General features: G+C 45.1%; 1 protein-coding gene across 4 annotated transcripts in view; it reads left to right on the plus strand.

Moving 5' to 3' along the window:
- The window catches only part of LOC147891405 (uncharacterized), a 70,186-nt gene that overhangs the window by 22,723 nt on the left and 20,019 nt on the right, over positions 1 to 27,444 (plus strand). For 3 of the 4 annotated variants that reach the window (XM_087389566.1, XM_087389568.1, XM_087389567.1), the window contains exon 3: positions 8,198 to 8,272. In XM_087389566.1, coding sequence (XP_087245692.1) covers positions 8,198 to 8,272 — 75 coding nt within the window. Of the gene's footprint in view, positions 1 to 8,197; positions 8,276 to 27,444 lie in introns of those variants that run through there. The other variant, XR_015542607.1, reaches the window with a different exon arrangement.

Below are 27,444 nucleotides of genomic sequence, written 5' to 3' on the forward strand. Positions count from 1 at the left end.
GGATCCTTGATCCGAATCCCCCTATACGCTGATGATGTGGCATTACTTCATCCTCCAACAGAGGGGCTTCAGCGACACGTGGATGCATTTTCATACCTTCTGTGAGACACATGGCTTGAAGGTCATGATCTTCAATATGTCCCGGGAAGCCACGCACAGAGTGCATTTCAAGCTAGATGGATTACAGGTGGAGATTGTTGCATCCTGTACATACTTGGAAGTTCTTCTCTGTGACCTGATTTTCACGATACGACCAGCAATGCAGGTCCAACTGAGCAGGGGATATGCCACACTTGCTAGACTTGAGCGGTAGTGCTTTCACTCTCATTTCTAGGAACCTATGACTCCTTGGTCAAATAGCCGGTATGTATGGCAGCCCTTATTGGGGGCCACAAACCAATCCATAGATAGATTGGGCTCGAGTGGAGAGGCTTCAGGTTCTCTTGCTTCCACAGATGATCCAAAGAAAGATGTCAGTCCCATATTAGATAGTCCTAGCTGAGTTCGGAGCATCCCCATTGTAGCTTGATGCCAAGTTATCATGTATCCTTAACCTGTCAGGGATTATGCCTGTTACACAACAAGTCGATGTAGGTTACCATGGCTGGCCCTATCTTCATCCATGGCTTTGGCAGCCGAGGGTGATCGAAGGTGTTGGTATGCATGTACACACAAATGGTTTGAGAGTTTGGGGTTCCACGTGGATGGATTACCTCCCTTTCAGTATACCATTGAGGCCCTCTCTGTCCGGCTCACATATCACAATGTGAACCAGGTTATCCAAGAGGATCTCTTACATCAACACACATTTAGGACCTGGTTGGCACCCAAAGAGCGTCCTCTGAAGCTCAGCTTCTATAGGGACCACTACTTGCGGATTTCAAAAGAAGGCTTCATTAACCCACGAGGATACACTCTGATCCACCTCCCCCACTCCTTGAGGATCTTGATTGCAGACAGTTTCGTGTCTCATCACACCGACTTCCCATTTGAAAGTGGGTGGGCAAAGGACATACCTAGCGAGGGTAGCATCTGTACTTTATGTGATCAGCAGGAGATCGAGTTGGAGGAGCACTTAACTTCAAAATGCCCTATATAATGTGAGATCCAAGGTCGCTATCATTGTCTCTTCAAGGATGGTTTTGGGCCCCTTTCCAATTTCTTATCCTACCCACATCAGAGGTGCCTGGCGACTTTCATTCATGAGGCCGTCCGACGCAAGGAGCATCTGCTTAACACACATAGGCAAGATCATGGTGTACAGCCAGACTCCACTCAAAGCATGATCACTGAGTGTTTTTTCAGTCAGATATAACACAGACCAGGCCTAGGGTGATGGCAAATTTGAGGAACAGAGCAAGAGACACTGTAGAATGGCCTGGGATTGAAATTAGGCTTGGGGACCTTCCCTCCATGTTCACCAAATCAGAGGCACGATCGACGATGGGTGAGCCAGGAGACCATAGTGGACCACATATACAGATCACTCCTGCGCTCTATCACAAGTTTTATGCCACTGCAGCCTCATACATCACCAGGCTCCCTCTTAAGCCTGACCCCTCAACCAGCTTCTAGAGGATCATCATAGTGATGCCACACCATAGCTTTCACGGACCATAGATTTTTATGTGTTGGTGTTTCTACGATTATGTTATGTTTGGGTGTTGTTGCCCGCTTAGAGGCTCTACACTTTCAGCTCATTGTATCAGGTTCTTTCAGTCTCATAGACCCTTCGGCCTTTCGATGACTTTTAATGAACTTTTTTTCTTTCTTTCTTTCTTCTCTCTGTACATTCTTCTCACTCTCGTACATACCAAACGTTTTCCCATCTCTCGCATTCGTTCCATGGCACCTTTGTATTCAAGTACCGTCGTATTGCTACACTCCCTGTAAGTCGCACCATGGTGTCCCATTGCATCCCTTCTATGCATTCACCCCGCAGCATCCCTACCCACCCCACACCACATCACATCACTTCCCATACCCGTGCATTCCACAAAAATTGTACTGCATTGCTCTAGATTCATCGGTGTCACAAAGTAGGAAGTAGTCTCCTTGTACCAATGGCCTTAGGTCTCCAGCAATACTTTCGAAAGAGAAGATCCCCCGCCAAAAATTACTAGTGATCGCAGTTGGACTTTTCTGGTATTAGGCGCAAAGAGTGAATTGGTGTCCTAGAGTCTTAAGGGAGAGATATCTTATGCTGAGTAGTTTTGACAAACTAGAGGGAGCACGTAAGAGAGTTGAAACGTATGTAAGGAGAGTGGAGAGAAGGCTTTCTGTAGAACAAACATGATACAAGAAGCTGTACATACAGTCTTAAGCTGAGCACAAGTTAACACATTCGAGCAGTTGCGCCACAGCTACCGGCCTCATCAAAGCTCTTGCAGACTTGGACTAACAAGATTTGTGTTGGTTGGATCCAAGTTGCGACTCTGAAGGGAAAGAACAAGTCCTCTCATACAACTACGTCAGCAACCACTTTGTCGAGGTTGGTGATAGATTTAGCACGTGACTCAACAAAGCAAACTAGAGCGACTTGTATTTTGCCTGTGATCTACAATGTCAATTCCAACTCCACACCCCGTGGTTCTCATTTTGCTTCAGCCATGTCCTTTGCATCATCCATGACTGTTCCTATTTCATTCTCATCTTCTATACCTTTCCCAGAGTCTGTCCTTTTCGACTACTTATGCCATCATAGCTTCTACCCCATCTCTCTCTTTCATAACAACCCTTGCATGCCCCATGACCTCGGCACCTTCTATGTACTCTCCATCTACATTTGCATTTGTAGTGACTTCAGCACCTTCCTTGTACTCTCCATCTAAATTTGCATCGGTAGTACTTTCAGCGCCTTCCATGTACTCTGATCTACGTTTTTATTGGTAGTGACTTCTACATTAGTGTGGTCTCCTCCATTGGTAGTGACTTTTGCACCAATGTGGTCTCCCCTTATGGTCCCTGTCTCAAAACGATGACCTCCCCACCATCTGTCTCCCTGGCATCTACACTTACTCCCATTTAATTAGGGGCTCCTTCAATTTTCTAAATGCTTCTGGCCCTAGAGTGGGTAGAGGGGCCACATCAGCCATGGCGGTTCAAAGTTCCACAAACTTCATGTGGAAACCCATAAGTTCAAGGGTCAACTACATGTGGATGATGAGACCATGGACACATGTGACATATATGGTATCGAAGAGGTTGACAACTATCATGAGACCACAGAGGAAGATGACACCGATGATACCAACCCCTATGATACAAAAGAGGAGGATGACCCTTGTGATACAAAAGAAGGTCAACTGACACCCATTGATGATGATGGACCCGAGGGGACAACGACTAGACTAGACGACCATGAGGGGTCATAGACCCTCTACGCAATGTGGAAGCTCACAACTAACATGGCAAGGAGGATGTCAAAGACCTCAACTTGCTCAAACTATACCTATCTGATGCGGATCTCACCATGACAAAGGGTCTTCCAGGGATGACCTATGAGGTGGAAGGATTACCCTAGAATGCTCAAGCAGGCCCAAAAGGGAAAAAAGAGGATGTCGCCAAATACTGCCACAACATCTCACCCAATTCAGGAAGACACACAGGCACCTTTTCCACTATCATGGATCAATGTTTTTTTTCTTTCAAGGAAAAGACTTCTATTAAGTATAAAAGAAGGTTCAAAAGCAAAGATCATGGTAGAAGTACATCATGCAAGGCATGAGAAAAGACACCCTAAAAGGGCAAAGCCAAGCTGATGCATGAGAACTAGAAAGAATCCAAGATAGAGGCTAAAAGTCCACGTCAACCATGCGGAGTTCTTTGGGAAAAATGGTGAGCCACTCCACTCCCTACGGAAAACAGTCCACTTGGTAGAAGCTGAAAGCAGCCTCTAATCACTCAGAGGGCAGTGGAACTAAACCTTTAATCACTTCAACACTTATTTACAGCTCACAAAGCATATATCACAACCATTAACCATTGCATGATCACCATTTGGCATTTACCCATTTGTTCACAAACAAAACCACTGAAAAAGGGATGGAGGCTAGAATGCCCTTACTCAACAAACATAGACAAGTGCACCCGATTGGCCCCAAACACCGTGGCGCCCCTTTCGGTATTTCTTTATATTTCACAGTGAAATGATTACAAGTTGCATCTGGGAAACCTTCCCTGGAACTGAGCACGCAGTCCCAATTCACTGAGCTTCTCAAGGCTTTCAAACATAGAACACCATCACATAAGTGCACTTAACCCATAGGCTCAATCCAAAGGCATTCTCTTTTCCAAGTGCAATTCCATTGGCTGTCCAGATGCAATCGCACTGCACCCCAGTTGCACTCTCTTTGAGTGGTTTCCAGATGGCATTCACAAAGCTTTTCAAAGCTCCAAAATAAAATCAGCAAAGTACCCAACCAAAGAATGGCTCATATAGCACTGCCTGGGCACCTGTGAACCAAGAAAGAGGTGGCACACGAGGCCAACCAATAGCTTATGGCAAAAAGAAATTGCAGCAGCAAAATCACAACTCACCAAGCCCAAAAAACTTGAACCAAGTCCACATCGCCAAGAGGACATAGTAGCCAATGCCCAATTGCATTCTCAGCCAAAGAGGAGTGCAAAGGCATGAAGAAAGAGCATTTACAAGAGCCGACCAGCAAGAATTCCACTGAAAAATGCGAAAAGAAGCACTTCTATCGCGAAGAAGTGAGAGTTCTTGGGCTCAAAAGAAGCGTGCTTCAGAGAGGAATGCATTGAGAAGGTTTTGGAGAAGTTTCATCGCCGGATAGTCCTCCAAAACTGAGAAAAACCAGTCAACCAGCGCGTGGGACCACTCGAAATTCAACAAAAAGCTGTAGCTTTGCGAGAGGAGAGGTTCAGGAGCTGTAGAAGCAAAAAGGTCCAAAAAAAGCCACTTTTGTAAATTCGACCAGCAAAAGAAGTGCTCGGCTCTGCCCGTTCTACCAAACGCACGGAGGTAAAAGCATATCACTGCGAAGGGGAGGCAGAGGGGAAGCCATCGGGCCAACTGAATTCGAGGAATCCAAACGGGTAAGGAGTTATGAAGAAAAACGAAATTCAGCTGAAGGAGGTTGAAAAACCAGTCCAAAATCTCAACAAAGGAAGAAGGTGAGAGAGAAAACCACACATGTGAAGTTTAGAAGGCCCAGGAAGGTCCAGGAATGGCAAAGGAGCATGTAGAAGGCACTAGAGCCACTTGGAACTCTAGGGGGGCCACTGAAGGTACATGGCCCTCTAGGGGACCCATTAAAAATGCCACATCATCATTTCTCAACAACCACTCTTTTAATTCCTTGGAATGCCTTTGGGCCTAGGGATTAATTACGCTTATCTGCTAGGCACCATGCCGTGTTTAATTACACATTATTAAGCCCACGCTTGGACTTTTAAAACTAGAGTTGTCACAGTCTTGTAGTACATTAAAGTACTTAGAATTTCACGCCCCCATGACAGAAGCTGCACGCAAAGATCCATGCATGCTCACCCGAATGGTGGTGTGTATAGTATTTGTCCATGTACTGGCCGATATATATGTATAGTGGACCTAGGAACCATCCAAGGCGTCGGTGCATTTGGATCTCCAAATATGCCATACTCACCTTTCCTTCATGGGGGGGTGTTAGAACATGAAGTCGAGTGTGTTTTAGTGTGTTCTACTAGGAGTTCTAGTAGAGTCTTATGTGTGAGTGCCACGTGTCATATTGGGAGATATTCCATATACATTTGTGCACTCTAGTGTGTATGCCTATCCTATAAAGGCTTGTTTTTGTACTTGTCACTTGTCAAATCATTTAATCTAATCAAACCTACAAGCACTTTGGTCTACATGTGAGTACTTTCTTTTGAGTCATGCTCTTTTATTATGTTTTTCATACTTTCTAGTTGTTTCCTTTGCTTCCGTCCTCCATAGCTCTCTTCCCTTCCTACCCTACCTCCTCTCCCTACTCCACTATGTTCCTTCAAGATCTCAGCTCTTCTGGCACTAGAAGCGATAGTATGATAAAAATCACTAATACCAAAGAGGGTTTCTGCCACATGTGAAGGAGATGCCACTCCACCCTGCAAATGAGACACCCAGATCTGCAAAACATCTTCCATGAGGCCTCCATCTGGATACAATGCATCTATAATCCTGATACTGGCAGAGTGGTGTCTCAAGTGAGTTTTAGAAATCCCCATTACCACCGGAAAATGATCCGAGCAATCATCACCATAAAATCAGTCTACCGTGCATGGATGAGCATCTGCAATCTCCTATTCGACCAGAAGAATAGGAGCGAATGCGCACGCACTGCTTGCAGTTCCAATGTATGGAAATATGTATAAGACATCTCTAACTTGATGTGCTCTCAAATAGAATTGAATCCACGATTCATTAAAGGAGGCCTTGGTTGAAAACAGGACTCTTTGAAGGGAAAGCTCTGCAGAGAAAGAATGGAAATCTGTAGAGCTAGAAGGGAAAGGCGTAGGGATTAAGGAGGCGGGGCAGCATGGACAAGGGGGAGAAAAATGCGGCAACTTTGGGGGGGGGGGGGGGGTGTTGAGGGGAGAAGATGTGTGAAGTGTAAGAGAGGAGAGAGCAAGGGAGGGAGAGGGAGGGGCAAAGAGAGTGAGATCAAGGGGAAGAGAGAGAGATCGAAAGAAAGAAGTGCATGCTTATGTTCATGGCCTGGTTTCAACCACTCACCTCGCAATGTCTATCTTGATCCTTCATCAAGTCTTCCAGATCTTCATGTATGCAAGTAACCACTATAGTGATATGGGACCACCATGGTGACGATTGAGCCTTTGATTTGATCTTGCAGTGTTTGAGCCATGCTGTGGTGTGTAATCTCAGCTGCATGACTTAATCCTCGGCAACCTGTTGGAGACAATTGTCAAACTTAACTGCAGACAGTCGTGTTACTAATCTAATCTTCTGGAGTATTATTGGTTGTTAATTTTGCATCAGTATCTGTATGAATAAAGCTCATTAATAACATAGATGGTCATTAATCTTCTGGAGTATTATGGTTTCTCAATTTTGCACCAGTATCTGTATGAATAAAGCTTATTAATAACATAGATGGTAATACCTGAGTTAATAACAAGGAGAAAGTTGGGGGGTGGCGAACGAGTGAGACAGATTGTGCTTGGAGCAGTCTGCTGTCAGTCAATTAATTTAACACCCTCATGGAAGGTCTTTTTTTTCATGCTAAGGCTCTTGATGGGACTGATGGTCATATCATGTCAGATGACAAGTGTGAGACAGATGGTGCTCCGGGCAGTGGCAGTCTGCTGTCAGTCAATTAATTTAACACCCTCATGGAAGGTCGTTTTTCTCATGGAAAGGCTCTTGATGGGACTGATGGTCATATAATGTCAGATATCAGGGCAAGGGCTGCCCAAGCTGGCCTGTTACTGGCAGATTGTGTCTGTGACAAAGCTCAATTGCGTGTGTTGGGCATGCAATGTGTATTTACTACGTGGTAACGTGACCTCACATTGTTTCATTAGCTTGTGATATTAACGGTCAGGATTCTTTGTTACAGTTGCAAAAAAATTCTCATGACTATTAAATGTTATTGCATATGATCATTTTGAATAGCGGTGTATTGGTAGAGTTTACGTCATTTCTTCTTCAACTATTGGAACTTTATTGAATCCAAATCCTAGTCCTCTATATTGTCCCTGAATAACATGACTTGAAAAAAATATAAGCCAGAAATGCTGTTGTGTCTTTATGTTGGTTCCACATTGTGTCCTGTTATCCTTATTTTGTGGTGTGTTGAGTTTAGCGAATTCTTGCGTGCATCCCAGTTGCACCTACAAAACTGAAGGCTGCTATTTCAAAGAATCCTGCAGTGGTTCATGGAAAAAATACTTGCATGGAAGGAGGATGCAGTGCAATGAACTTCTCAACAAAAGGGGGTGTCTAAATGGGAAAGATATTTTTCCCAGTCTATATCACTCCCCCCTTTATCTAGAATGATAGATTAAGCATCCTATGGTGTCATTTTGTGGGTTTAATTTTTATTAAGCCAGGATAATAGAAAATTTGTACTTTAGAAAAATCTTTCCTTATAGTGAAGACTTGAAAAGTAGGGTATCCTTTCTATGATATAAAATAAGATATATATGTCTAGGGATTACACAGTGATTTTCAATATCAACTTTGGACTGGGTGCAGGCAGGTGCAATTCGAAGTGCATGCTATTGGGACTACAGGTGTTCAATGCCACGTGACATTTTCACCCCATGGATAGTAAGTATCTCATTAATAAGATTTTTCTGAGGTTACATAGGGGAGATACTGGAACATGTGTGTAACTTATGATATAGGGTAAGAATTCTGTGTTTAGTAATGTGGGCTTGGCTATGTTTTACAAAACAGATGGAAATGTTCAGGAACAGGTGGGGATGCTGCATTTGAGGCGACTGCAGGAGTAATAGATGAAGAGAGTACAGGGAGGGACCTCAAGGGCCCGGTTGAATGTGTTTCCACTTGGCTCCCAGCAGCTCACTGCCTTATTTACAATAAAATGCTGCCTGTTGTAGCATTGCGGCAGGATCAACTCTCTCTTGTTCCTGGTTTTCGTATCTCCCAAAGCTTGCTCGGAGGGCAGCATGTGCCTCTGTTCTAGACTTATGAGAATAGGTAATAGCCTAAGGAGCCTGCTGGCACAGTGGATACTGGGGCTACTTATTCGTAGTCTGCCCAATCAGCTGTGATGGTCTACATGGTCATTACTTGGCTGGCTGGAAGTTCAATTGATATGCACAAGTTCATTGGTGGACTAACCAGACTTGCTAATGATCAAGACTTAACACTGTAGGTTTCATGTCATTGGCCAGCAAATTCAAATCAAGTTAGTACTAAGCTTCTATACTGGTCACTCTTGTTAGTTTTTTTGTCCAGAGAAAAGGACCGTCTATAGAAAGGGGAAAACCCAATACAGATCAGCAACCCATGAGGCGTTGACCAAAAGCAAATAAAAATGCTGGCTGCTATGCAACCTGCTTCTCAGGATCCCAGATTTCCTGGAAACAAGTTCCAACAGCCCGGGTGGAGGGCTGTACAATCAGCAGATTCTTTGATCCATGCAAATGTAGAAAGTATTGCAGGCCATGCCTTGCAGAAATACTGCCACCTTTAAACAGCCTTTCTAGATCCCTCCCTACCCTACTCTGTGGCTCTCAGGGTGAATATGATATCATGCTAGCTATTGACAAGGGTGGCTACATGAAATTACTGCTGCCTCCCCTTGAGTAAGCTGCAGTGTGCTATCTAGATATTTGAGGCAGTGATATTGGCTGCCTACCACTGCAATTGTCGTATCCTAAGTGGCCATTGCCAAATCTTTTCTGCCACTGGTCAAGCACATAGGCAATGGGTTATCATAGGACCTCGACAGCCCAACCCCATCTACCCTCTTCTGCTGTAGCCATGCTCATATGGGCAGACCTCCATGGGCCACTAGCTAGAAGAAGTATGATATCTTCCTCGGGCAAAGGTGGGTCCATAGTCAGGATCAAAACCTGGTAAGGACCTTGTGTGGCACTGCAGCTCGCCCCAATGTCAATCCCGAGAAGGCCTCCAAGCCGAAGCATCCAGCTTGCCAATACTGGTAGTCTAGGAGAAGAAAGGCACCTCTACTATCTACTCTGAGTACTCAACCTAGGATGTCCATAACCCCCCTCCCCACGGCCCCATTGCACCTTGCACAATGGCCTGCACTCCCAAAATCATAGGTGTGATCTCCGTCCCAAACCGCCAAGCACGCTGATGTTCCAGCTCCATCCCAAATGGCCAACCACATTGATCCTTTGCTAGTCAGTAGAGTCGAAGGCCCCTGGAGTGTCATCTCTTTCAGATGTGGCAACATCCTTCTTTGGTATTAGTGATTTTTACCATACTATTGCTAGCACCAAGAGACGTGAGATTCTCAGACAAGAGATTGGCCTCGGATAGTAGTTAGCAGCCCTACAGAAGGAAGAACAGAAATGGCCTACAGATACTTGGATTCATGAGCGCTTTACTCCATGGGAGGAAGAGTCAATAAAAACTTTTTCACCCGAGACATGATTCTGACAGGGTTTTGCAGGCTTGCGTATAGCTACATAATATTATGCCTCCCTTCTTTCAGTAGATCTTGACACACTTGCTAGAAATGATGCCTGACACAAAGTTTGGCAGGGTATTCCAGCATTGGTGAAACGAGACATGAGGGTTTGACAAGGTATTTGAGCATAGGTGAAACCAGACATGAGAGTCTTACTTGATGCACTTTTCACCAATCTGGAATTTAGTTCTCACCCTTCACAAAGGCAAATGCCCGGGTTCAGATGGGTTGACAAATTCCTTTTTTATTGCTTTTTGGGACATGATTGGGATCATGTTACCTTAGCCTTACAAGGCTTTTGGGGCTCTAGTACCATGTCCGATTCATTTACAGAGGGTCTCATTCATCTTATACCAAAGGGAGGCTACAGAAATTTAATCTTCCAATGGGGACCCATCACTATTTTGGGAACCTGTTAAAAGATTTTGACCAAAGCTATCAATCTACGTTTGCAGCCCATTCTTCCAGATCTAATTCATGATACGCAGATAGGCTTTGTGCATGGTAGAAGCATTGTTGATGAAACTTTTTCATTTTGGCGAGGGTTCACATTAGGCTATGCAGCTAGTGGCTTGCCATTCTAATCTTGGATTTTGAGAAAGCTTATTACAGAGTAGATTGGGGTTTTTTGGAGGGTACCCTTCTATGCTTTGGATTTTCGGATGCTTTAATCAAAGGGGTCTCATCTTTGTATAGGTCTACCCACAGCCAAGTGCTTACGAGAAGAAACAAGGGAGAGAGGTTTCAGATTTTTAGATCAGCTTGCCAGGAATGCCCTCTTGACACGTCCCAGCACTCCTGAAACCCCTGATCTGCAAAATAACCACACACAACATCAGAACTGAGCAGGCTGCTCACCACCCAACCGTGACATCTACGGGATGTGATCCCGAATCAGAAGATGTCCCCTCCGAGCCACGAGCTGAGCTACTGGCACGAACTCCCAATCAGATCCCAAACCAGCCTGGTGTCCCATACCACCAGGTGGCGCTGTGAAGCCCTGGATCTGCCACTGGGCCTTGGGCTACGCTAAGATGCAGGCGCGCGTCCGCGACACAATCCAGGATCAGACCTAGCACCTGGGAACGAGACTTGCTCCCAACTGCACACTGAGAACTGAACCCCCTGGGCCTCTTTTATAGACTCGGGCCCCGGCGCCAAAAATAGCGAAGACCTAGAAATAGTTCGTACCCTTGCCACTCAACCCGAGAATCAAGCCTGCCTAGCTCTAAGCCTCCCCAGGCTAACCTGAGCTAGTTCTGTGTAACTAGTACACGTCAGATACCAATCCGTGCACATGACATACTCCCCCTCCTCTAAGAACTCACTCCTGAGTTCGCTAAGAAATCCGGAAATGTTCTTTGGAGGTTTTGTAATGTCTCCCATGTTGCATCCTCCTCAACACGATCCTTCCACTTAATCTTGTATTCCGTGATAGTACGATTTCGAATCTGTCTTTCACGAAATTCAAGAATAGATTCAGGTTCGTGAGGAATAAAAGTCAAATCTGTAACTTCTATAATCTCATGAGGAGAAATACTTCTTTCAGTCTACTGACATGAAAGACTGGATGTACTTTAACATCAGGAGGCAATTCTAGTCGATATGCAACTGGTCCTATTCTTTTGATGACTTTGAATGGGCCACAGTATCTGGGGGATAATTTCGGAACCAAACCAGTACTTAGGCTCTTGGATTCCTTAGGAATTCTCAAATATACCATCGTTCCTTCAGAGAACTCTCTAGGTGAACGATGTGTATTAGCATAAAATCTGTCCCGATCTTGGGCACTTCTAATAGACTCCTTGGCAAACTGCAACATCTCCTGCATGTCTTGCAAGAAGTTCTTAGCAGCATCATTTTGAATCCCTTTTAATCCAACCATAACTGGTGACTTAGGTTGAAACCCGTACATAAGCATAAAAGGACTGTAACCTGTACTAGAATGCTTTGCACTGTTGTAAGCAAATTCAATCATGGGTAGATAATCTTCCCATGAAGACTGTCTCTTAGATACATATGCCCGAAGCATGTCTTCAACCAACTGGTTGACCTTTTCTGTACTGCCATCGGATTGTGCATGATCCGAGGAACTCATACTTAGAGTAGTTTCCAACTTCTCAAAAACAAGTGTCCAAAAGTTACTTGTAAACTTTGAGTCCCTGTCACTGACTATGTCATGGTAAACCATACAGCTTGAACAAGTGGTCCACAAACTCGTGAGCCAACTGCACAGCTGAAATAGTTGTTCTTGTAGGTAAGAATCTAGCCATTTTTGTCAAACGGTCGACTATGACCCAGATAGAGTCATGACCCTTGCGCGTTCGAGGTAAACCAGTAATAAAATCCATGGAAATACTTTCCCATTTATTACCTAGAATCTGTAAAGGCTGTAATAAGCCCGCGCTTCTAAGGCGTTCAGCCTTAGTAACCTGACAAACCCGGCAACCTACTACATAGTTTTCAATAAATGCACGCATCTTAGGCCAATAAAAGGTATGCTTCACAAGAGACAGAGTCCTATGTATACCTGGATGTCCCGCACTAGGAGCATCATGACACTCCCAGAGAATCTTGGATTTAAGGTCCAGAACATCAGGCACACAAATCGTTTCATTCCGGAACAGCAAGCCGTTCCTAATCATCCACTGACCTCCCGCCGCCTGTATCCTAGGTGGCACAATCCCTGAGTCCTGGTCAACCATGGAGCTCCCATCCTGGACTCTCTGCCAATAAGAACTGAAATGACTATCAGTTGCGTATAGCCCTCTCAAGGATTGAAATAGGTCTGAGGATATTTCCGTAAATGACAAAGCATTTACAAACTTAACTCGACTTAAGGCATCCGCCACACTATTCAAGGAACCCTTACGATAACGTATTTCGAAATCAAAATCCTGCATTAACTCTGCCCATCTTGCTTTCCTTCCTCTCAATTCTGATCCATCACACACATACTTGATTGACTGGTGATTAGTCAATACAAGGAACTTTGAACCATACAAGTAGTGTCTCCAAACCTTGAGAGCATACACTACCGCATAAAGTTCCTTCTCGAGTGTGGGCCAACGATACTGAGTGTCGTTTAGCTTCTTACTCTCAAAAGCTACAGGTCTGCCCTCTTGGAATAGAGCTGCCCCAATCGCATAATCACTCGCATCGGCCTCTAAAACATAAGGCCGGGTAGGATCGGGTAATGCAAGAACGGGTGCTTCCTTGATAGATAACTTCAAGGTTTCAAAAGCCTTGTTCATTGCATCATTCCAAGGAATCGGCTGAGTAGACCTGCGTCCACGACCTTTCAATATGTTGGTCAAGGGTACCGTGATTTGGGAGTAATCACGGACTGACTTCCGAAGAAATACCGTAAATCCTAGGAAAGAGCGAAGTTGTTTCACAGTCTGAGGGATAGGCCATTCTAAAACCTTCTGGATACGATCCAGATCAATGCTAATACCTTCAGAAGAAATCTTGTGTCCTAAGTAAATGATCTCCTTCATAAAGAAGTCACATTTACTTATCTTGGCATAAAGCTTATGCTGTCTTAGAACAAGTAAGACAACCCGGAGGTGTCCTATATGATCCTCAAGCGTTTTACTATATACCAAGATATCATCTAAGAACACTACAACAAATTTGCCCAGATAATCTCTGAACAAATCGTTCATCATCTGCTGAAAAGTAGCAGGAGCATTGGTCAAACCAAAAGGTAATACGAGGAACTCGTAATGACCATACCTAGTCCGGAATGCGGTCTTATCTATGTGTTTAGCATAGATACGGATTTGGTGATAACCCGTACGCAAATCAATCTTAGTGAAATACTTCGCTCCGGCCAAACGGTCTATCAAATCATCAGAACGAGGTAAAGGATAGCGGTTCTTAATTGTAACTTTATTTAGTCGTTTATAATCTATACACATCCTCCAGGAAGAATCCTTCTTCTTTCTTAAGAGGACAGGTGCACCCCAAGGAGATTTACTTGGGCGGATATAGCCCATATTCAGGTAATCCTGAAGCTGGATAGCTAACTCATCCTCCTCTACCTGGCTCATCCTATACGGTGGTATACTGATAGGTTGAGCCCCTGGGACTAAGTCTATGCGATGATCTACTGCCCTTTCTGGAGGTAACCCTTCCGGCAGTTGAGCTGGGAATACGTCCTTAAAATTATCTAACAACGTTCTCAATTCTCGGTGTTCAAACACACTTAATTCATTTTTGTTAATTACCGAAACAATAAATGAAGAAAGTGGAATCAAAACACACTGATAGACATCATAATGAGAAGTGTTCAATATATTTCGAAGCTGCATCGCAGATACAATAGGCCCCTGAGAAGGGATAATCTTATCACACTGAATACAAAATTGGGTGCCTTTGTCTTCAAAAGAAAGGGTATGCTCCGTCCATCCGATCTGGATATTGTGGGTTTTAAACCACTCTATCCCGATCAGCAAGTCTACATGCTCTAAATGCATAACATAACATGTGAGAGCTCCCGTGTAGTCTTGAATCCGGATGGGAAGCGCTTCAACCTTGCGATCCCAAAACTGCTTCCCGGCTGGAAGCTGCACCTCGTAGGTGTGGTCGCTAGGTACTGTGGACAGCCCCATCTTCTGCACAAATTTGTAATTAACAAAATTGTGAGAGCTGCCCGGATCAAAGAGAATGTGAACCCGTTGGTCCCTAACTTCTCCATAAACTCGGAAAAGATCATGGGAACCAAACAACGAAGTATTAAAGGTACAATTGCAAGAAAGGAGGCAGGTAATGACATTTACTGAAATACCTGTCATCGTAACCTGGTTGGCTCCCTTGGCTGCGGTACGTGGACCTGCCTGGAGCTTCGGTCCTAGCACCAATTTTTGGTTCTTCCGCTTAGGACACTCATTCTTCGTGTGGCCCCGCTCCTCGCAATAAAAACATCGGCCTTCTTTCTTGAGCCTGAGAGTGCGAAGGAAACGGGCCTTACCATTCTTCGCAGGAGTTAAGCTTTTCCTGGAGGCGTTGTCCGTAGACTTCGTCTCCCCAATACCAGTCGCATGCTGAAAGAACTTGCGTTTGTTCTTTCCGCTCGTCTCGGTAACTGTGGTTGCCTTGGTACCGGCCATGGTATCATCATATATGCGCGCATATGTCATGGCCTCCTGCAATGTTGTGCACTTGTTATTCTTAATCTGTAACTTATAGGAGTCTGGCAAACCATCCACGAAAAAACCTAACAAGGTTACAGGATCCATTTTAGTGGCCCTGGTTTGCAGATCCCTAAATCTCTGAAGATAGACTTCAAAAGTTAAGTTCAATTTTGACATATCGAGGGCTTTGAGCTTGCCGACGATATCGTAGTCATCTTCCTTCTTCAGGAACTCCTTCCTGAAGATACCCTCAAATTCTGTCCAAGTGTCAGGCTTAGGCTGAAGTTCTTTCCACCAAAGCAAGGCTTTACCTGACATAAACCCTGCTGCTAGCTGAATCTTTTTCTCGTCTGGATAGGGGTGAAATTGGAAGTGAACTTGCCACTTGTGCAGCCAAGTGTCAACCACCTCCTTTGTTCTTGATTTCTGGTCACCTGGAAAGGGATCCGGAGTGATATTCGGGCCTAGCACGGAGGCCATGGCATCCACATGCGTGAGTGCCTGAACCGTGCTAGCCAGAAGAGTCAAGGTAGCTTGTATCCCTTGGAGTTGCTGTGTCAACCCCGACTGATTAGCGTTGACCTGCTCAAATTTACCATCTAGAGCAGTCGTGAACTCACTGAAGGCTTTCTTAGTGATCAGGTCGTCATAGAGACCCTGATCATCCTCTCCCACTGGAGTGTAATCTAATTCCTGCTCTCCCATAGTGAACTCGGGATTCGGAGCATCAGACATGGCTGAATACTAACTCGATTACAGGCTGAGAGAAATAAATAACTGAAACGGAGCACGGAGGGAGATGGAGTAGAAGAAAACCGTCCCAGATAAATCTGACAGAAAGGATGCTGAAATCTGGAAGACCACGAGCCCTGGTGCCTCCCCGAATCTGCAACCGGATGCGCAGTCAACGATAGAGGCTGTACGGACTGCTGACGTGGCCTGTACGGCTGCTGACGCAGTCCGTACGGTGGCTGTAGGTGCAGGCGCAGCTGCTGTACGGAGCAGCTACAGGTACCGAAGTTGACGGTACAGTCCGTACAGGTTGTACGGCTGTAGCTGCAGCTGTACGGGCTGGTACGGGAGCCTTGGGAGTAGCGCTGGGCTGACGCAGGCAGGGGCTGCAGCAGAGGAGCTGATCGAAACTGGGCGCTGCTGAAGGGCGAGGCGGGCTGGTACGAATCTCGAGGTGGATTCTCGAAACTTGGGCTGCTGGTGTGTTGTCTAGCACCCAGCCCCCCATCTATATAGGGTGCAGGGCGGCCTAATTTGGAAGCTAGGCTTCCAAAGAAGGCTGAGCCCCTCCAGCTTTGGAGGGGTGCTTTTGCGAAAAAAGCACCTGAGCCCCTCCAACTTTGGAGGGGTGCTTTTTTCGCAAAAAAGCACCTTCTTCCTGCCCTTCTTCCTGCGCAGGCTGCACGCAGCCCTAGGCGCAGGCTGTTCGCAGCCTGTTGCGCAGGCTGTCCTGCCCCTACAGCCTCGCCTAACTGCGTCCTTTCTACTCCCCGCATACTCTACTCCCAGGCTGTCAATTTCCTGCCCTACTCTCCTTCCTTTCTGCTCTCCTTCTCCTCCCTCAGACTTCTCTCTGTAGCCTTCAGAATTTTCGATTCAATTTCACTCCTCTTCTTCCTCCTTTTCCAGATATTTCCTCACCCCTTCTACCCCAGGTAGACAGCAAAAACGCAGCAGGAAATCTCGAATTTTAGGGCATACCTGGAAGAGAAATCCGTCAAATTTCTCGCATCAGAAGTTCCTACCTCAGGAGCTGGCTCTGATACCAACTGACACGTCCCAGCACTCCTGAAACCCCTGATCTGCAAAATAACCACACACAACATCAGAACTGAGCAGGCTGCTCACCACCCAACCGTGACATCTACGGGATGTGATCCCGAATCAGAAGATGTCCCCTCCGAGCCACGAGCTGAGCTACTGGCACGAACTCCCAATCAGATCCCAAACCAGCCTGGTGTCCCATACCACCAGGTGGCGCTGTGAAGCCCTGGATCTGCCACTGGGCCTTGGGCTACGCTAAGATGCAGGCGCGCGTCCGCGACACAATCCAGGATCAGACCTAGCACCTGGGAACGAGACTTGCTCCCAACTGCACACTGAGAACTGAACCCCCTGGGCCTCTTTTATAGACTCGGGCCCCGGCGCCAAAAATAGCGAAGACCTAGAAATAGTTCGTACCCTTGCCACTCAACCCGAGAATCAAGCCTGCCTAGCTCTAAGCCTCCCCAGGCTAACCTGAGCTAGTTCTGTGTAACTAGTACACGTCAGATACCAATCCGTGCACATGACACCTCTTGCCCCCTTGTTGCATTTATTTGTGGCTGAAGCAATGAGCATACTTTGTAGATCTCAAGCAGATATTATTGGGCTGAGACTTCCCCTGAGAGAGGACGAGGAGCTCTTGGAGAGTGGGCTGGCTGATGATATTTTTGCTTTTTTGGATGCCACTGCAGAGAATCCCAATTCTTCAAGGCAGCTTTCGATTTATTTTGCTCTGCAGTAGCTGCACATATTAATTGGAATAATCCAATGCATTTTGGATTAGTGACAAGGATAGTTCAGTTTGGGGGGCTGATCGTGTTTTTACTTGGATGCAGAGGGGTGTTTCTGTCAGATACTTGGGTCTCTAGGTCGGTGTGGGCATCTCTCCTTCGTAGCAATTTGCTCCTATGTTGGAGAGTATCAGGCCTTTTTTGGAGTTCAGCCAAACTTGATCATGGTGGTGGCCAACCAGGTACTTGTTGGTACCATTCCAGGGATTGCATCACTCAGCTCAAAAGGCCGATAAGGGAATTCTCTATGAAGTGGACTAGATGGTTTGGCAGAGACCAAAGCTAGGGTGGCTTGGGAGACCTTGATCCTCCCCACGTGGGAAGGAGGCCTCAATGTAATAGATCCAGACTTCCAAAGCAGAGCCTTATATGATGAGATCATGGAGTTCTCCAAGCACTCCTCAGACGTGAGTTCAATGCACACACAGGGAACAAACATGTGGAATTGCTTCAAACCCCCTTAGAGTGCCAGAGATGGACCCAGTAGAGCTCGGGATGGTGAGACATTCAGAGGATGCACCACATGTGATAGGATATGGGAGACACCTACTAGGGATGGGTGCAATACAAGACCTGATCATATACAACGGTGTTCAGCAATGGCCGTTGTTCGGAGGGCTTACCTGTTTCTCGCACGGAGGAGGCAATAGCACTATAGACTACTTGTTAGGCTCCCTTGCTTTTGTGACATTGGATACATGACTTCATAGTCCCTCCCCCCTATTTTTCATTTAGCATCTTGACTGCACTACTAGACACAGTACCTGATCCCCTCGCCCCCATCCAAATTCAAGTACACTTTGATCATGCTCTTGATGCAGCCACTTTTCCTTCGGGCTAGTGACCCCCTTTGGAGATCATGTAGACCTCGCTCATACCTCAGACACAATAGTATCAGTGATTCATGATGTTGTTACTCGATCATTCCCCATGACCAGGTCTACAATATGCTCTTCAACTGGGAAGATGCCACAAAACCCATGGTTTGACGATGAGTGCCGGGAGATGAGATCCCACCTCATACAAGAGCAAGCTTTGGGATATTTGACGTATTCTGATCACGACGTTTGGCACGGCGTAAGAGGCTGGCGTTTCTCTCACATAGGTTGGATGAGGTGATTTGATCTTTTCGAGGAAGTGATCCAACCTTTGCATAAGGACTCCTATCGGAGGGGAAGCCACCTATTCCCATCATAGACCCAGATGTGTGACCCACCTATGGGACATGCCTCTATGACTTCCCGGCTCAGGCACCACCTGATATGTCCACACTCTTCAAGACCACCACTTGCATTTTATTCACTGCATAGAGTGTGCGAGCTGCACCACGCCGGCTTCACAATCGGAGATCCCAAGACCATGAGGGGCTATGGACTGAGCACTTCGCACATGGATAGGAGGTCTTGGCCTTGATCCTAGCATAGATATTCAACCACGCTATATGTCACGGCTTTCCCCTTGCTTGGAGTACCACCACCATTGTGCCGATACACAAAGCAAGAGATCCCATGGATAGTGGAGCTACCGCACTCTCACGATTTTTCATACACTGGCCAAGATTTATGGCTCGGTGAGAGAGAGAGAGAGAGAGAGAGAGAGAGAGAGAGAGAGAGATCAGCTCGTACACAGAGACACACCGGAGCGAGCATTGGGACATTTCCAGAGTCCATTCCACTCTTGATTATACCTTCACTCTACAAACAGTCATCGAGGAGGCGAGATCGAGACCCCAGAAAGTCTAAGCCTTCTAAAGGCCTTCGACATAGTCCCGCGATCTCTCATGATTAGGTGACTTTAGGAGATGTAGATTCCAGGAGTCATGATTTGAGGGGTGACGAGTCTGTATGAGTCAATTTGAGGGAGAGTGCATGTCCCTGGAGGCTTGTCAGATTTGGTCGAGAGCATGATAGAAGTGAAGTAAAGATGCCCCCCTCTCACTGACACTATTTGGGCCCTCTATTGATGAGATCATGACTTTCATTGGTTGCCTAGGAGGTGAGGGATTGTTCCTGGCCAATCTGATGATACAGATACCGTTCTATGCACATGACATAGTCCTTCTATCCTCCTCAGTAGCAGGCTTACAGAGACACCTAGATGTCCTAGAGGTGTTGTCACAGGGGCGTGAAATTCTAAGTACTTTAATGTACTACAAGACCGTGACAACTTTGGTTTCAAAAGTCCAAGCATGGGCTTAATAATGTGTAATTAAACGCGGCATGGTGCCTAGCACATAAGCATAATTAATCCCGAGGCCCAAAGGTCTTCCAAGGAATTAAAAGAGTGGTTGTTGGGAAATGATGATGTGGCATTTTTAATGGGCCCCTTAGAGGGCCATGTACCTTCAGTGGCCCCCCCTAGAGTTCCAGGTGGCTCTAGTGCCTTCTATATGCTCCTTTGCCATTCCTGGACCTTCCTGGGCCTTCTAAACTTCACATGTGGTTTTCTCTCTCATCTTCTCCCTTTGTTGAGATTTTGGACTAGTTTTTCGGCCTCCTTCAGCTGAATTCCGTTTTTCTTCATAACTCCTCACCCGTTTGGATTCCTTGACTTCCGTTTGGCCCGATGGCTTCCCCTCTGCCTCCCCTTCGTAGTGATATGCTTTTCCCTCCGTGCGTTTGGTAGAACGAGCAGAGCTGAGCACTTCTTTTGCTGGTCGAATTTGCAAAAGTGGCTTTTTCTTGAACTTTTTGCTTCTACCGCCTCCTGGGCCTCTCCTCTTGCAAAGCTACAACTTTCTGTTGAATTTCGAGTGGTCCCACGTGCTGGTTGACTGGTTTGCAGGACTTTCCGGCGATGAAACTTCTCCAAAACCTTCTCAATGCATTCCTCTTTGAAGCACGCTTCTTTTGAGCCCAAGAACTCCCATTTCTTCGCTACAGAAGTGCTTCTTTTTGCATTTTTCAGTGGAATTCTTGCTGGTCGGCTCTTGTAAATGCTCTTTCTTCATGCTTTTGCACTCCTCTTTGGCTGAGAATGCAATTGGGCATTGGCTACTATGTCCTCTTGGCCATTGAGCACTTGGTTCGAGTTTTGAGGGCTTGGTGAGTTGTGATTTTGCTGCTCCAATTTCTTTTTGCTATAAGCTATTGGTTGGCCTCGTGTGCCGCCTCTTTCTTGGCTCACAGGTGCCCAGGCAGTGCTACATGAGTCATTCTTTGGTTGGGTACTTTGCTGATTTTATTTTGGAGCTTTGAAAAGCTTTGTGAATGCCATCTGGAAACCACTCAAAGAGAGTGCAGCTGGGGTGCAGTGTGATTGCATCTCGACAGCCAATGGAATTACACTTGGAAAAGAGAATGCCTTTGGATTGAGCCTATGGGTTAAGTGCACTTATGTGATGGTGTTCTATGCTTGAAAGCCTTGCGAAGGCTTAGTGAATTGGGGCTGCGTGCTCAGTTGCAGGGAAGGTCTCCCAAATGCAACTTGTAATCATTTCACTGTGAAATATAAAGAAATACCGAAAGGGGCGCCACGGTGTTTGGGGCCAATCGGGTTTACTTGTCCATGTTTGTTGAGTAGGGGCATTCTAGCCTCCATCCCTTTTTCAGTGGTTTTGTTTGTGAACAAATGGGTAAATGCCAAATGGTGATCATGCAATGGTTAATGGTTGTGATATATGCTTTGTGAGCTGTAAATAAGTGCTGAAGTGATTAAAGGTTTAGGTCCACTGCCCTCTGAGTGATTAGAGGCCGGTTTCATTGGTTCCATTGCCGGGATACCACACACTCTTTCTCAAGAGGTGGGCCTCGGTAGTTTGGTGGAAGGATATCTTTGCTGCACTTTTTGATAGCTGAATGTTACAACCATAAACATGGTGAGTACCTATGAGCAAGAGAGCTCCACAACTCCTCAAAGGAGAAGGCAGGAAAGCCTTAATGATCCAGCTAGTGTACAACTGCAGGCAACTGCAGGGAGCACAACAAATGCCTTTTGAGCAGGCCACACATGAAGCTACAACTGAGCTCAACGGTGATACTAGTTCTAGCAGTGAGTCAAATGATGCTACTATGTTGAATGCACAGCTTGCAAGTGCACTGACTGCTTTGACTCAGCTGGCTCAAAATTTGGCTCAGATTGTGCAAACAAATGCCAAGAAGAAGAAGAAATCAAGAAAGCACAAGCACGGAAAGAGTGAGTACACACATGCATCAGCTTCTCATGGCGGACCGCACACTCATGCGTCAGTTTCCCATGAGGGAAAGCCATCAAAAATGACTCAGAAAGTGACTTCCAAGAGAGAGGAATCACCCAAAAGAGCACTTGAGAAAGAGGTACAAAAAGTACAGCCAGTGCAACATTATGAGCAGCCAGCACAAAACCTTGGTTTGGGTACTTCTCCTCAAAATAATAATGTGCAGTCCATAAATGTGGCTCAACCACCTCAGCCATATTTGAGGCAGCAACCTGAATATTTTGGTACAGATTCTATCTTTGATGCTATGTTGATTTCACCGCCAATTGGGCATAGAAAGCAAGCCATGTATGACAATGTGGGAATGCAGCCAGGCATGCAAGCCACAGCATATGCTACCATGCCTAATGTTCAGCCAAGCATGGCTCTCCCTAGTGAAGGGAATGCTGCAAATATACAGCCATCTTTGGGACAGCCAATATCAAATGTATATAAAGAATTTAAGGATGGTGGTTTTCATGTCAAGTTTGAGACATATAATGGAGTATAGGACAGGTACAAAGCCCTCACATTCCTTCAACAGTTTGATGCTGCATTTCTTGGGGATTTGTTTACAGAAGCATCCAAGATGAGGAAGGTTGCCACATTTTTGAAAGGCAATGCACTTAAGTGGTACACCAACCTTATGCTTCATGGAGATGCACCTGCTACTTGGCTGGAATTTAAGCAAGTGTTCTCTTCTACTTGGCTTACTCCAACTTTTGAAGTTGAAGTACTTTTACACTGGCATGACTTGTCATACAAACTTTGCAAGAATCTTGATGATTACACCTAGAGGTTTTGGGATGTTTTGCTGCCATTGAGCTCTTACAGGCATGTTTCTTTGAAAGAGCAAATAGAGAGGTACTGTTGTGGATTGCTTAGTGAGCTACGTGATTATTGCATCAAAACCAAGGTTGGTTCTATGACTCAATTAATTGAGAATGCAAGGACAGCATATGCATGGATGCAGGAGAAGAATTTGGGCTTTATGGACAGCAAGAAAGAAGACAACAAACGGGCTGCCAAACACCAGGATAAGGACATCAAATCTGAAAATAAAAATTATGGCAAACGACCGTTTCAAAAGGGAGGAAAAGCCCAATTCAAAGCTGGTCAAAGGCGTGGACAGCCTAATAAACAGCCCCGTACCAAGTTATCTGATGAAGAGAAAAAGTCACTCATGGAGCAAAACAAATGTTTTATATGCAAAGGAGAGGGACATCGCTCTTATGATTGCCCATCCAAGAAAAGAGACAGGTCAGATGATGATAAGAATGGTGATAAACAGGCTGATCGGAAGGCAACAGGCCTAAACCTTCCGCAGGACTTCTTCCAGATGTGATTGGGAGTTTGCCACATGCACATGATGAAGAGGAAACGAAAAAGAATGAGATGTGCAGAGCATGGGGAAAAATCAGAAATCAGAATTGTTTGTTTTTCTTTGATTCTGGGGCAAAGGCGAATTTCATAACTCCTGATATGGCAGGAAGGCTTGGCATCAAGCCTGAGGAAATGGGGCCATCCGGCATGTGTGATATGGCCAACCCTAAACTCAACACACCTGTCACTCCTATCATTGGCAAGTTGAGGATGCATATCCAGGGATATTAGGATGCAGAGGACTTCTACATTATGCCTTTGCCAGAGTGTGATGCTTTGCTTGGGATGCCTTGGATGTACAGGGTGGGGGCTGATGTGCAGATGAGAAACAAGAAGATTTCTTTAACTCATAGAGGCAAAAATCATGTACTTGATGTAAAGTTAAAAGGGGAGTCCATCCCTGTAGTTTCAGCTTCTTGTATTTCCAATGTAATAAAGCGTCATATTTCAGCGTACTTGATTTTTGTCAAAGAGGACAGCCAACTAGTTGAGGAAGCTCTACTCTTTCTGCTTTAGATAGAGAAAGGGCTCTACTCTTTCTGCTTTAGATAGAGAAAGGGCTGCTTTTATTTCAGATTTTCAGGATTGTTTCTCAGATGCACTTCCTCAAGAATTACGTCCCAAGAGGCCCGAGGATTATCAAATTGATATAATTCCAGGAAGCTCACCGCCTAATATACCTCCCTATCGTGTCAGTAAGGCACAACAGGAAGAGATAATGTCACAAGTGAAGGAACTCTTGGAAAAGGAATTTATACAGCCAAGTAATTCTCCTTACTATTCCCCTGTGTTGCTTGTGCAAAAGAAGGATGGCAGTTGGAGAATGTGTATTGATTACAGGGCTTTGAATAAAGTCACAATTAAGAACGGTTTTCCAATTCCATGCATTGATGATATATTGGATCGGTTGGAAGGTTCCTCAATGTTCAGTCGTATTGACCTTAAAAGTGAATACCATCAAATAAGGATACAGCCTGAAGATGTCTACAAGACTGCCTTCCGCACTTCATTTGGCTTATATGAGTTCCTTGTGATGCCTTTTGGTTTGACTAATGCACCTGCCACTTTCAATAGAATGATGGACAAAATTTTTAGAGCACACAGAAAGTTTGTGGGCACTTTCTTCGATGACATCATTGTGTTCTCTAAAAATGAGCAAGAGCACAGGAAACACCTCACTATTGTGTTTCAAGAGTTGAAAATACACAAGCTATTAATAAACACCAAGAAAAGTGAGTTCTTTATGCATGAGATTCATTTTCTCGGTTATATAGTGTCAAAGGATGGAGTCAAGATGGATCCTGCAAAAGTTGAGGCCATAAGGAGTTGGCCAATTTTGAAAAATCTGCATGAAGTCAGAAGCTTTCTTGGGTTGTGTTCATACTATCGGAGGTTTATAAAGTACTTTGCAGAAATTGCTTCTCCCTTGCATGCTTTACAAAAGAAAGCTGTACCGTTTCGGTGGGGACCAAAGGAAAATGCAGCTTTTGAAGACCTGAAGCAAAAGTTGTGTTCTGAACCCGTTATTATCTTGTCAGATCTTGCAAAACCCTTTGCTGTAACTTGTGATGCATGTGGGAACAGCATAGGAGGCACTTTGATGCAGGATGGCAGAGTGGTTGCATATGAGAGTAGAGTTCTCAAAGATGCTGAATTGTACTTGCAGACATACGAGAAGGAAATGTTAGCAGTGATACATGCTTTGACCACATGGAAACATTACCTTCTTGGAGCTGATTTTTATGTGCAGACAGATCATCAGTCACTTAGATATTTTCTCACGCAGAGAAAATTATCTGAAAAGCACATGAGATGGGCTAACTTCCTCTCAATGTTTCATTTTCAAATTGTACATGTGCCGGGTAACAAAAATGTCGTGGCTGATGCACTTTCCAGGAAACCACAGCCTGAAGCAGTCTCCAAGAAACCCAGTGTTTCAGCAGTGAGCATTGCTTACAACAATGTGTTAGATGTAATGAAAGATCAATATGTGAATGATGCTAATTTTTCAACTATTTATGATCAGCTTTCTGATGGTCAAAGGCATGATCACTATATGTTGAAAGAGGGTTTCATTTTGATGCATGGACGACTCTGTGTCACTAATCAGATGCGACAGAAAGTCATAATGGAAAGTCATACTCCTCCATACGCAGGACATAGGGGAATTACAGCAACAATTACAGCAGTGGAGCAATACTTTTATTGGCCATCTTTGAGGAAAGATGTGGAAGAATATGTGAGAACATGCATGGTTTGTCAGAAAGTAAAGTTTGACAGGCAGAAGGCACCTGAGTTGTTACACCCTTTGCCAATTCCGGATAGACCATGGCAAAGCATAGCTATGGATTTTGTGTTTGATCTTCCACATACTCCTACTGGACATGATGGATTGTGGACAATAATTTGCAGGTTTAGCAAACAAGCCCACTTTGTGCCAGTAAGAAAGAAAATTACAGCAGATCAAATGGCCAAATTGTTTCTGCAGCATGTCTTCAAGTATCATGGGATGCGTGAATCCATAATCAGTGATAGAGATCTGAGGATTGACCAGCCTCTTTTGGAGGGGCTGTTTGAAAATATGGGCACTACGCTGAATTTTTCGTCATCTTTTCACCCTCAGTCTGATGGACAATCGGAGCAGGAAAACTCTACCATCTTGGATATGTTTAAATGCTATGTCTCAAACCACAAAAGCAAATGGGAGCATTATTTGCCTTTGCTGGAATATGCTTACAATAATACGGTGCACACATCCACAGGTAAAGCACCTTTTGAAATAGTGGAAGGTGCCAGGAAGATACCTCCCATTTTTCATACAAAAGAGAAAATCTTCGAAGCTAATCGTTTTGTGGAAAGCCTTGAAGAGGCTTACAAGAAGATCGAATATGCCTTGCAAAGAAGTCAGGACAAGCAGAAAAGAGCAGCAGATAAGCACCGCAGGGAATTGGTATTCACAGAAGGTGATTGGGTTTTGCTGCGTTTTCAAAAGGCAAGGCTGAAAAATAAGAAAGGCAAGGAAAGGTTGTACACAAAGCTGAACATGCGTCACTATGGTCCTTTCCAGGTTTCTGAAAAGATAAACGAGGTAGCTTACAGGCTGAAGTTGCCTCCGCATTGGAAGATACATAATGCCTTTCATGTGAGCTTATTAAAGCAATATCATGGAGATATTCCTGAGGATTTACCTGATGAGATGCAACCTGAAGTGGAAGAACATGATGAACTTCTTGTCCCAGAGCAGATTTTGGCACACAGAGATAGAAAGCTCAAGGGTAAAGTTATCCGTCGCTACTAGGTAAATTTTCAAAATTACCCATCACTTGATGCGAAATGGATGGAGGAAGGTGAATTGGCAAATTCACCTGGGATATTGCAGCTTTACCTTGATGCTTTCCAGTTAGAGCCGACTGCGGTCCGGGCTCATACAGGTAGTTCAGCAGAGCGAGCGTATGGAGCATTACCTGGTGTTCGAGAGGGGGGTAGCACCTCCACTCCCTCAGTACAGACGGGCTCACTGTGATTTCATGAGGTCACTTGATGACACTGTATGTTTCATCCGAGATACTGAGCTGACAGTATTTCTGTTGTGAGACTTCATGATATTGATGCATCTTGACTATTGATCGCCGAGGATCACATAGATTTTGAGCAATGTATATGGATGGATGCATGCCTCTCCTAGCCATATTTTCACTGTCTCTGTATACTATAGCTGCGGCTTTCTTGTATACTCTTTTATGCTATATTTCATGCTCACTCTTGTGTTTTGGGGCAGCAAACTGTGGTTTGCTGTTTCAAGAGAGGGGTATGTCACGGGGGCGTGAAATTCTAAGTACTTTAATGTACTACAACACCGTGACAACTTTGGTTTCAAAAGTCCAAGCATGGGCTTAATAATGTGTAATTAAACGCAGCATGGTGCCTAGCACATAAGCGTAAGTAATCCCTAGGCCCAAAGGCATTCCAAGGAATTAAAAGAGTGGTTGTTGGGAAATGATGATGTGGCATTTTTAATGGGCCCCCTAGAGGGCCATGTACCTTCAGTGGCC

Source organism: Dipteris shenzhenensis, chromosome 18, assembly GCF_047967505.1.
Source record: "Dipteris shenzhenensis isolate YYH24624 ecotype China chromosome 18, Dip_SZ_1.0, whole genome shotgun sequence".
NCBI classification, from domain to species: domain Eukaryota; kingdom Viridiplantae; phylum Streptophyta; class Polypodiopsida; order Gleicheniales; family Dipteridaceae; genus Dipteris; species Dipteris shenzhenensis.